The sequence below is a fragment of the Pezoporus wallicus genome, unplaced genomic scaffold (assembly GCF_028554395.1).
Source record: "Pezoporus wallicus isolate ANWC-B61680 ecotype Strahan unplaced genomic scaffold, APGP_CSIRO_Pwel_v1 contig_3952, whole genome shotgun sequence".
Taxonomy (NCBI): domain Eukaryota; kingdom Metazoa; phylum Chordata; class Aves; order Psittaciformes; family Psittacidae; genus Pezoporus; species Pezoporus wallicus.
This window is the reverse complement of record NW_026635034.1, coordinates 8,655,557-8,666,843: the sequence shown is the minus strand read 5'-3', so window position 1 is coordinate 8,666,843 and position 11,287 is coordinate 8,655,557. Positions and strand designations below refer to the sequence as shown.

The 11,287-nt window shown below is 43.6% G+C and overlaps 1 protein-coding gene across 1 annotated transcript in view; it reads right to left on the bottom strand.

The window, feature by feature from the left end:
- Nucleotides 1-3,137: 3,137 nt before the first annotated feature.
- Nucleotides 3,138-11,287, bottom strand: part of TNFAIP8L3 (TNF alpha induced protein 8 like 3) — a 46,442-nt gene continuing 38,292 nt past the window's right edge. The window contains exon 2 of the mRNA XM_057397416.1: nt 3,138-4,386. Coding sequence (XP_057253399.1) covers nt 3,824-4,386 — 563 coding nt within the window. The 3' untranslated portion in view covers nt 3,138-3,823. The remainder of the gene's footprint in view (nt 4,387-11,287) is intronic.

Below are 11,287 nucleotides of genomic sequence, written 5' to 3'. Positions count from 1 at the left end.
TACCAGGAGATGGCACTGTTTACTGCTCTCTGCCATTGGCAGCTTGGAGTGCTGCACATCTTGGAGTCAACAGGTAAGTGATTGTACTGGATCCATATTTCAAGTGTTTTGTCAGGCTGTCCCCACTTAAACCAAGCATTTTCAGGTATTTCTAGTGATGAGGTAAGAAAATCGGTGGAAGTGCAATGTGGCAGTATGATGCTGTACCTTTGCCTAAACATAGGTCAGATCTGCTGTTGTGTTATATTACTTTCTGCTAGGTATTCCAAATCCCTCCTCATCCTTTAAGGACCCAAGAGAATAAATTTGTGTTATGCATGGCACTATCTTGAGGTTCTAATGTACTTGCAAGTAGGTCATGAATGACATTATCTGATAGCTTCTAAATATTGGGAAGGTACTTGTCTCTTATAAAGTCCCACTAGTAGTTTTTCAGCATAAAAAGCTGTAACATCTTTTCTGTGAGACTGTACATTGTCTCTGGCATTGAAGGATGTGAAGACAGAAGCAGATGTGCTTAAATAGTCCAGTTAAGACTTGCTTTTGCATTTCTGCTGTTGTGATAAGACTTAATTCTGCTTTACCTCTTGGTTCTCTTCAGGGTCAGCTATTTATACACGTTTCTGTGGGAATGTTTCTCCAACACAAATAAGATTACATGTGCAGTGCAGTTTTCTGTTCTGTGGTACATGTACAATCTCATTAGGATGCCAGAAGTGGTCACTCCCTTGAGAGTTTCCTCTTCATTAATTAAGTTGGCAGTGATGACGCAAAGAATATTGTGTCTTGCCATGATATGATTCATAAAATTAATCTGGCAGCGATGTTTTAGCGGCAGTGTGGCTCAAAACACCGTTTAAGAAGATTGCTTTAAACTTTTATTTTAAGGTAGTTGGCAGCTTTCTCTTTGTGCCAATTTTTAATTGCTTCCAGTATAATTGCCATGTGAGTTGTTTGCAAATCCTGAGCTCTTTCAGCCAAAACACTTTGCCTTTTTTGGGAGTAAGGATAGAAGAATATATGCTTGCCGTTGTTAAAGTATTCTAGTAGGTTCTAGCATCTCTGTGTTTAGGGCAGGGATCTGAAATCTTTCAGGGATGTGTCTTCTGCCTAACTTAAATCACATTAGCTAAACTGAGCTACATACGTCATGGAAAACTTGTAGGAAGGGGCTTGGTAGCATTTTCCATCTGCTCTGGCCCTGACACAGGCTGCTGGTGCATTTCCTAGGCTGAACCCTGGTGACTGAACTGCGCTGCTAAAAGCATTGAGTCAATGTCATTTGTTAGCTCAAGTGCTTGAGAACTTTGGCAAACAGCATTCATTTGCTGCTGATGCATGTTTGTCTTGCATCTGTGTGATAGCACAGAAATGCGGCTTTCCAGTTTTCTTTTAAACCCTTAAAACTACCCATCTACCGAACTCCTACCTTCACAAAAATCTGGTCATCAAAGAGCATGCAGGTTGCAGAAGGTGACAACTGAGTTTACCCAAATTCCCTTCTCTTATTGCTTAATTTCAGTTTACATTGGATGATAGAATAAATAAATCAGAAGGAATCAAAAACGGCAGTAATCACGCATTTTTAATCCACAAATATGATAATACATCATATACTTAGGGTGACCTGAACATTGCCCATATTTTAGCAATGTTATTACATACCAAGCTACAAATACAAAAGTAAACAATGGAGATACAGGATATGCAAGTATGAGAAATACTTGAAAACATCTCTTTCCTTAAGGCTACTCAGATTTATAAATAAAACACAGATGTTCAGCTGGTGTGTCTAAAATACCAGAATCTGAATATTGATACTTGCAACACACAAACAAAGTCACAGAGATCCCTTTTCTTTGGACATCTTGAATGTTAAATAATCCTTTCTTCTGGCTTTAAAAAACAAAAGATCTTAAATTTGTTTGCCACAAGTGAAACGAGCACACAAAATCTGAAATGGGCACTGAGACAGGAGTGTTGGATCCAATAAATACTGTTCAAAAGCATCGACTGACAGGTACATGCTTGGAGAAAACGTAGCTAATGGTGCATGTACGTATGGCTCTGCAAATGACTGAGCTTGCAACTCCAGATGTTGGTGTTTTGTCACCGTGCTGTGTTGCAAAGGAGTCGTCCACCTTCATTGACACTAATTTTAGTTTTTATGGTTAAAGGAAAAATGAGGGGAAAATTTACATCGCTACAAGCTGCTCTGCTAATATCTTGTGCTGCCATTTTTACTGTGCTCCAAATGATTTCTCCTGGGAACAGATAAAAATCCATGTTGCACAATCCAAGTGAATATGATCTGGGTATGTGTATTCTCTGTATAAAGGTGTGATAGTCAGAACTGTTGTTGTAAGAGATAAAATACAGTTATGGTGAGGAAAGACAGAAGAAGAATAAATGGCAGTAGATGGAAGTGAGGCTGGAGGATAACATGTAGAGGGCAAGGATAGATTTCTGAACACACTTCCTTTAGCGTCAGCACCTTACCAGCTCCAGGATCCTATAAGTGCTATGCTTGTCTATCTGCTCTACTCCCGTTCTCCCCTAATCCTAACAAAACTGGACAGAAACAAATATTTCTTTGCAAAATGTTTCCAGATTGAAGACATTGGACTATTTCATTAAAAAAAAAAGGGAAAAAAACAAGTCACTGACAACATTCTGAAGAAAAGAAATTGTTCATGAAGCTCCATGGAGTGGCTAAGACTGTTCTCTTCAGGCTCCTGCAGAGGTACAACCCTCGGATGGCACTGCAAGCATGAGTGGGGCTTCCTTTATCACACCTAGTTTACTGTAGGCACAAATTAATGTCGTGGACGTGTTAAACTGAGCGTTTTATCTAGGTTGAATGTTTTGAGGATAGGGAATGTAAACGTCGCTCCATTGGTGTCACTCCACTGGTGTCACTCCACTGGTGTCACTCCACTGGTGTCTTTGTCGCGTTCCTCTTCACAAGTGCAATTTCAAAATCCTTGCAAAGAATGTTTTGTCCTGTCAGCCAAAACAGTAAGAGCACAAAGAGCAGCACAACCTTTGGCCTAAACTTGCCTGATGTTACCAGATACACAAGCCCTGAGAGGGGGGAAACTGCTGTACTGCTTTATCTAGTTTTCGGATTGCCTCTGAGCTCGAACTGTTGAGCTGCTTTTCCAATTTAAAATGAAACCTTCCTCCTGTTAGCAGGTATGAACCAAAACTCTCTAATGAAAACATGGCTTCATCGAGCAATTCTTTAAATTTTCTCCCACTTCTACTCAGTTTGTATTATTTGTTGTTCTCCTATCAGACTTCTTAAATACCATGCAAAATCAGAGATGGCTTCTCATATTGATTCCTGATCCTTTTGAAAGGAGTGAGTTTAATCCATTACAGCCCTACTTTCTGTCCAAGCTTTTTCATGGAGATAAAAACATATGCACCAAGGGCCTGGGGGTAAATTCCATGCGTTGCTCTTTAGCCTTCACCTGTGTAGTTTTACATAGCCATGCACTGGAGTTTACTTTCTTTTCCCATGTTCAGCCTTGTACACAAAGGTAGTAAGATCATGGTGTGTAGCAATCTCTTTCTCAACAATATCAGCAGCCTTGTTCGCTCTGCTTCTTGGAAAAGACCAAGTTATTGGAACAAAACATTAAAATTGATAACTTTCTGATTGAAGTTCATCATGAGCCTGGTGAGCACTTTCTGGCCCTTGTTGGAGACTGTACTAAGAGGCCTGTGGGAAGGAAGCTCGCTTGCTCACGGTGGCTCATGAAGGGTGGCCAGTTCTAGAGAGAAGTTTTTGGTTGGCTTCTTGGTTTGGAGCGTAGTTTCAAAGGATCTTCTCATCAAGTAGTTTGTTGATGCCATCACAGATCTTTTTGAGGTACGGCCGACAATCCCCATCAAGACTGTACAGGGCAGTTAGAAACTCCACATCTGCAAAGTGGTTGAAGACGTGGTTGATGCGCCCGTGGGATCTTGGTGTCAGGTGTCGATCTACCAGTTCATGCACAAGGTCTTTACATTCATTCAGAAGTTCTGCAAGAACATTTCTGTCAAAAGTGTACTCTACCTCATAGAAACTGACAATTGTCATCGCAGTTTGGTTCAGCTTCTTCCTGAACTTGTCTACGATTTCCAGCTCTTCTTGGTTGAACTGATTATTTCGATACAGGATCCCAATTTTTATTGCCACTTTAATCAGGTCTTTCATAATTTTATGGGCTTCCTTTTTGTTTCTCGTATGTTCCTTTGTTACTTTGTACAGCTCATCAAAGATTTCACTGCTTGTGTCATCGATGAGCATGTTAGCCATGGTTTTGGTTGCCATTTTACTCAGGATCTTTTTCTGGGCTTGCAGTGCGAGATTCTTGGAACTGAAATAATCAGGACCTGTTTCAGAATAGGAGAGGAGAAAGGTTAATTTTATTTGGTGAATAATTTTCACAAGCACTTAAGAAATTAGTATCTATGTGCTTAACTGAAACGTTATGTGTAACACTGATCATTACATATAGTCATCGCTGCAGTAACAGAACGCTTCCAGCACTATTTCCAGGTATCCTTGGGGTCTCGGACACCCATGTTTCAGGTTTTGCTGTCACTGAGGTTTTTCGCTTACAATTTAAGAACAGAATATTCTGGCAGGGGATATCTTGTGCTGGGTCTTTGCTAGGCTTTTAATTTTGAAGTTCAATATTAAAGCTTTCTTGGCAGAGAGATCCCTTGAGATGCTGCGGTCAAAATAATACATAAGCTATCGGAGACAAGCAAAATGAGATAGTGACAAATAAATACATGCCCCTGAAAGAGTTATACTTTTGTCATTGGGAGGCACTGTTGTTCCACCGTTAGACTAAGCAGCATCTCAGCTAAGGACTAGCAAGACAGATTCAATTCATCAGCGTGGATTTGGCACATGGTTTAGTGATGGACTTGATAATCTTACAGGTCTTTTCTAACCTCGCCGATTCTACGATTTATTTTGCTTTAATCACTAGTAGCGATGCCTTTCCTGATTGTTACAGGTTTGCAAAGTTACAGGATGTGATTTTTGTGACGTGTTGGTACCTCAGCGCATGCAGTCCCACCACATGAAAGCACCCGAGTATTTGCTCTACATTTATCAAATAAATATCTTGGATTTTTTATCTTTTACTCATCTGTGCAAGTTTCACTCAGCACCTGAGCGAGCATGTGGCTACTCCTGCTGGACTGTATCTAATGAGCTTCTATAATTATTGCTAGAGGTTAATTCAACCTTCCTCTGGTTTTCACATGAATGTTGGTTTTTAACTGACCCTGTATGGAGAAAGTAGATGAAACAGAAAGCTTTTGTATGAAATAATCATCCAGTTTAATACTAGGGTACTGAAGTCTCTGTTGGATCAAAGGGCATTTTGTCGCTGTAGCCGAATGCTGGTGAGTATGTACTTGGGCTTACAGCTGATGAGGCGGGTGCTGAGTGCCAGCAGAGAGGCCTCTTTGGTACCAGATACCTTCCTCGCCTTTCCCTCACACCTCCTCTCAGTGTTTGCTCATGCAGAGGTGATGCCTGTCTCTACCTGCCAGCTGCAGACCTCACTCTGCTCACCGGGAGACCAGGGCCTTGGCTGGTGCAAGAGGAATGGAGGTAACCGATGGAGGTAACCACCAACAGGTTATGGATAACAGTGACAATCACAGTTTCCCATGCTGATTTGATTTTGGAGGCTGGGTGGGTTGAAGCTGGTTGGGTGAGCTCTGGGGCCCCTTTCCAGCCTTCAGCATGGGATCGCTGTCAGCCCGGTGCGCAGCTGTCGTCTGTCACATCTGTCATGGCTCAGTCTGCTCTGCAGCCTCGCTCAAGCTGCCACGGGTTCACCCTCTCCTTCCTCCCCATGCTCCCTACATCCTCTCATAAGGATAAAGGGGCGCTGGGTGCCTGTGCTCACTTTGAATAAGTAACCCTCTGAATTTCAAGTCTTCTGTTTAAATCCTGTTTTTCGAGTTAGCTGGAATATTAAAGTCATCTTTCTTTGTGTGCTACAGCTGTACTACTGCGCAGCATGAAAGAGTAACATTTAATTGCAAATGAACCACCACCTGGAAAAAATAATTCAATGTGCTTAAAAGAATTGTCTGTCATTTGGAGAGAAAATTGTGGGGCTGAGCTGCCGACGAGGAAATGGAAAAAACTGTGATTTAATCTAGAAACGATAAAACCAGGATGAAAGCATTCTTTCACTTAGCAGTACGTGGGTATATAAATAGTATCAGTGATGAATAATTATATGCATTTGATACAGTAAAATGGAAGATTAATATTAGCATCTGCTCCTGTAGTGTTTGCTATTAATCAAGTGCATGCAGTTGTTCAGTATCTGTTTTGATCAAAACCTGCAAATAACTGCAGTTAGAATATTGAGTTTTCTAATGTTCATGACACTTGTGTGTCACTGCCACCAGGTCACAGACCTGATGGCTCCTGCTGTGCCTGGCTCCGCTGCAGGGAGAGTTCTGCCGAGCCATGGCAATTCTGCAGCTGGAGCCAAAGCAGTGGTGGCGGAGCACAGAAAGCTCTGGCTGGCAAAGCACCACGTCCCCTCTTGCATCTCTGGTGTGCCAGCACATCTGTGTGGGAGCCAGGACCAGCACAACCACCAGCACGTTCTCACACACACAGGCATGCAGCTGCCCTCCCATCTATGTGCTTTCTGAGAGACATTTGATGCTATATGAGCACATCAAAGCTTCTAGTAAACTTAGCAGAAGTGAGGTTTGTTTGGCCCCAAATAAGTAGTTCTGAGGTATGTTCCTGTATTCAAAGTCTTGGCTGTCATCCATGAAACTGAACAGAGCATGATCCTTGAAAGGTGGGTTTCTTCCCCCATGACACCCCTGGGTTTGGTACCTTAAATGACAGTAACACAGTTCCCAGTGAAAGGTGCACAAGCTATGAAATGGGCAGCGCAGCTAGAGAGCATCAGGAGGAGTTTAACTGAATGTTAAGGCTGGAGCATTTTTCCATGGCAAATCCCAAGAGTGGTATCTGCTATTTAACATCATGAGGCTCAGCTCCTTCTCACCTTTCTAGAAGTGAAATAAAATACTCTGTTACTTCATTGGCGCTGCTAAGCATTTTTCTAGAAGCTGTATTCCCCGTCCCTCTATCCTTTCCTTTACCAGGCCTTAATGCTATATCCATCCCCTCCTCTCGTATCCTCTTGCTCTCCTCTGCTCAAACCAGGACCTGTTTCCTGGCTCCTATCCTTCCTGTGGCCCCCTTCACCACTCTGTGCTCTTTTCTCTCCAGCCTGTCTCACCATGGCAGCTCTACAGCTCAGCTGTGCCAGGCATGGGTACTCAGAGCCCTCAGAAACCAGGTAGATCCAACTACTTTGTGCACTCCTTTCCCCTGCCTCCTTCCATGATTTGTGCTGCTCTAGGGTATAATCTGTGATAGCTGGTAATTAGTTTCACCACCACGACTGCCATGCACTTCTCCCAGTCGACTGTCCCAAGAGAACAAGGTGCCAATGGAGAAGGGCAGTGCTTGGTGGGGACACAGCCCCTGTAGCACAGGATGGTGCTGTATGTTAATCCATGGATGTATGTATGGATGGTGCTGTATGTTAATCCATGGATGTATGTATGTATGGTGCTGTATGTTAATCCATGGATGTATGTATGTATGGTGCTGTATGTTAATCCATGGATGTATGTATGGATGGTGCTGTATGTTAATCCATGGATGTATGTATGGATGGTGCTGTATGTTAATCCATGGATGTATGTATGTATGGTGCTGTATGTTAATCCATGGATGTATGTATGTATGGTGCTGTATGTTAATCCATGGATGTATGTATGGATGGTGCTGTATGTTAATCCATGGATGTATGTATGGATGGTGCTGTATGTTAATCCATGGATGTATGTATGGATGGTGCTGTATGTTAATCCATGGATGTATGTATGTATGGTGCTGTATGTTAATCCATGGATGTATGTATGGATGGTGCTGTATGTTAATCCAGAGCCTGCAGCCTGCTGCCACAGTGCCTCCGCCACATCAAGAAACCGCTGAAAGCTCCGGGAGGAGGAGCACTGGTGCATCCCAGCTGCATGAGCAAGCGGCCAACCTGGACTCTGGGATCAGTGCTCCGCAGAGCCTCAGCCCCCGGTCTCCAGCTGCCCGAGTGCCTGCTGGTGGGGTCAGGCGATGTGCATGCAGTGAGGAGGAGGTAGATCGCAGCCATCAGCCCCCTTGGGCAGCCCAGACAATGGCGTAGGGGCTGTTTGCAAAGGGCTGTGCTCAGCTTTGCTTGTATTCGGGGCATGCACAGCTTTACAACAGGGTATGCTGGAAGGCGTGAGAGGGACTGTTTGGATCCCTGCCCCCAAAATCACGTCGTGTTCAGACACCACGGTGACGCTTTGCCTTTCCAAGATCACAAGTAGCTAGCCCCGTGATTAAATCCAGGCTTTCATGGGGACTGCAGGTTTACTGTGGCACTTTTCTTACTGCAGCACGTTGCTCATTACACAAAAAAACCATCTTTGCCTCCTACATACAGCAATTCTATTTTCTGCTTGCTTTCATACAGCAAAACAAATCAGCAACAACATTATAGATGCCATTAGCTTCCAGGAACATTACACCAAAGCTAAAAATGAGAAACCAACCTCTGAGTGTACTGCTTTGCTGGGTAATGATTAGCTTCCATTATAGAAAGTCTGACATCTTGTTACTGAAGTAAGGACCAGTTCTGCCTTCAGATCTGTTCTTTCCCTCTCTGTCATCCGGAGAGTTGTGTATGATAAAAGCTAATAAAAAAGGCCCCCATGATGGGATTGGTCCCACAGCAATCTTCCATCTTCCAGAAAGTGCAGCTCTTCAGACCTGTATTTCCACAGCTGTGGTGCCTGAAGAGGGAATGGCACAGACCCAGCTTCATGAGGGACCAAAGGGAGAGGCTCCCCGTGCTTGGGCAGTCCTGTGGTCAGGATGCTACACCGCTCCCCGCCAGTGACAGCCCCGCTTCTGGCACACGGTGCTGAGCATGACAAAGATGTCTCTCATCCACTAAACTTAATAACAGGATTGCTTAATAACAGAGTTGCCTAATAACAGAAGTGTGGAAAAAGTTTGGCAACTCTGGAGGGTGGATGTAGAAGTTTTGTATTTTAAAAGTTTTTGAGACAAAAATGCAAGGGCATCTGTAATATTCTTGAAGCGTTTTGGTTCCAGATGGCTGTACCCAGTACAAAATGGTTAGAACTAAATGCTCAGCAATACTATTTTCATGTAAATATCCATTCAGCCACTCTGTACAAAACACATGGCAGAACCAGTGAACCAGAACATGCTCCCACTATGCCCAGGAGAGAGCCTGGTCGACGTTTTCTGGAAGCAATTATGCAGACACAGAAACAAACCCCTGATATGAATCCATTTCCCTCCCAGTTTGCCGCTTCTTAGTCAAAGCCTTAATAAAGTTTTGCAGCCAGGGTATTTTCTCTGCTGGCAAAGGGCTGAAAGACGTCTTGAAGTGAGCTCTGGAGGGAGTGCTGCTTCACAGGTGAAAATGGGGAGCGCAGGACTTAATCTGAAGTGTCTCTGTGGAGTCTGTCTAGTGCAGTTTTAATTGTATTAGCAGGCTTGCTTGGATGGGGAAGGATGCAAGGCTATCCCTCTGGTTCTGTGGAGCTACGTCTGACACGGGAGCTGTTTCCGTAGTGCCTGCTGCAGCTTGCACTAATTAATCAATTACCTCAACCACTGACTTCACCTGCTCTAAAGTGAATCACACTTGGAGCTGTGTCTGACCTCCCACGTGCTGCGAGTACAACCCCAGCTCCCAGCAGCTGCTGATGGGCTGCTTTCAACCTCTTGCCAAGCAGTGTATTGGACAGGGGTTTCGCTTGACAGGTGAGTTGAGCTGTGGTAAGTTAAAGGACTGAGCTAAAGACATGAAGAGGATGCAGAACTGCAGTGGGAGTCTGCAGCCTGGCAAGAATGGGAGGTGATGGGAATGTGAAAAGGTCCCTGCACCTGTGCTCCTGTTGTGCTGTAAGTAGGCAAAGGGATGAATCTTAACAAGTGAGAAATACACCAGAAAGTAAAGATGATGTCAGGCTGACATACTTTTAATACTCCTGAATCCTCAATTTTCAAGCTCAGAACAGCCTCTGCAGCAAAAGACAGGCTTTAAGGAGTCAGCAGTGCCTTTGGAAATGCAGGCATCCCTCCAGCTGCTAGCAGTTGCTCAAGACTGTGGGAGATGGACTAAGCCAGGGGACAGGCGCACTTGAAGAAGTCTGCCACAGTATGGGGTAGCTGGGTTGTGAACACTGGTGTAGGAATGTGCTGTTTTAGTGATTTGTGTGACCCAGTTTGTGTTTTAACCCGGTGCCTACCTGCTCCTGAGCCTGGAGAGTCTGGACAGCCAAGGAGAAGGAAGGAGGCAGCTGCATGATAAAGCTCTTGCAGAGAGCTAAATGAGCAGTGGATATCTGCACGGTTATTCCAGTGTTGCTGCTGGTAATTTAGAAGGCCGGCAGTTTGTTCCATTATAACCTGGAGTGATCTGTGATGTCTCTTTTTCTTGACATCAGTAGTTAAGAAAGCATAAATAGCGTTTGAGGAAAATAAGAGCAAGGAGCTTTATTAAGCTGATATGTAAAGCTGTAAGGAAAAGAAAAACCTAGCGCAGAGTTGGAAATGAGAGTGTTGAAAAGCAAAGAGCAAAAAGATCTAGTTGTTTCATTTGCAACACTTGGGCAAAATAGAAGTCATGAGCTGCAAACCTGTGTTTCATTTATCCTTTAAGAATCCCTTACATGCCATAAGACTGACTAGAAAAGTAAACCACAGAACTCAGGATTTCAAAATAGCTCTAAAAGCAGGCAAGAAAAAAAGCACACTAAAGGCACTTCTTCCATAGCATTTAGTATGATGGCCAGGGTGTTAGCTCTAAGTGTGTGTGTTGCTCTTGGACAGCTACAGGATCACTGCAGAAGAAACATTCAGTGTTTCCAGTAACTTTAAGCCAAGAAATCCAATTGACCAGATGGAATATATCAGCTTTCTGTGAGGCCAATGTAAACATGTGTAAGCACCAGGGGCTCGGTGCTCAAACTCTTAACACTTTTATATTGTTACTATGAACATAAAAGGGTTGCTCATCTCCATAGTGGAACAGGAGATTACAGAGTGGTAATTATATGATCCTGGGAGAATGTACTGGTATCCAAGTGTCTGAAGGCAAAACTTGTGCATGCTGGAAATGGCAGCAATATCCCTGTACAG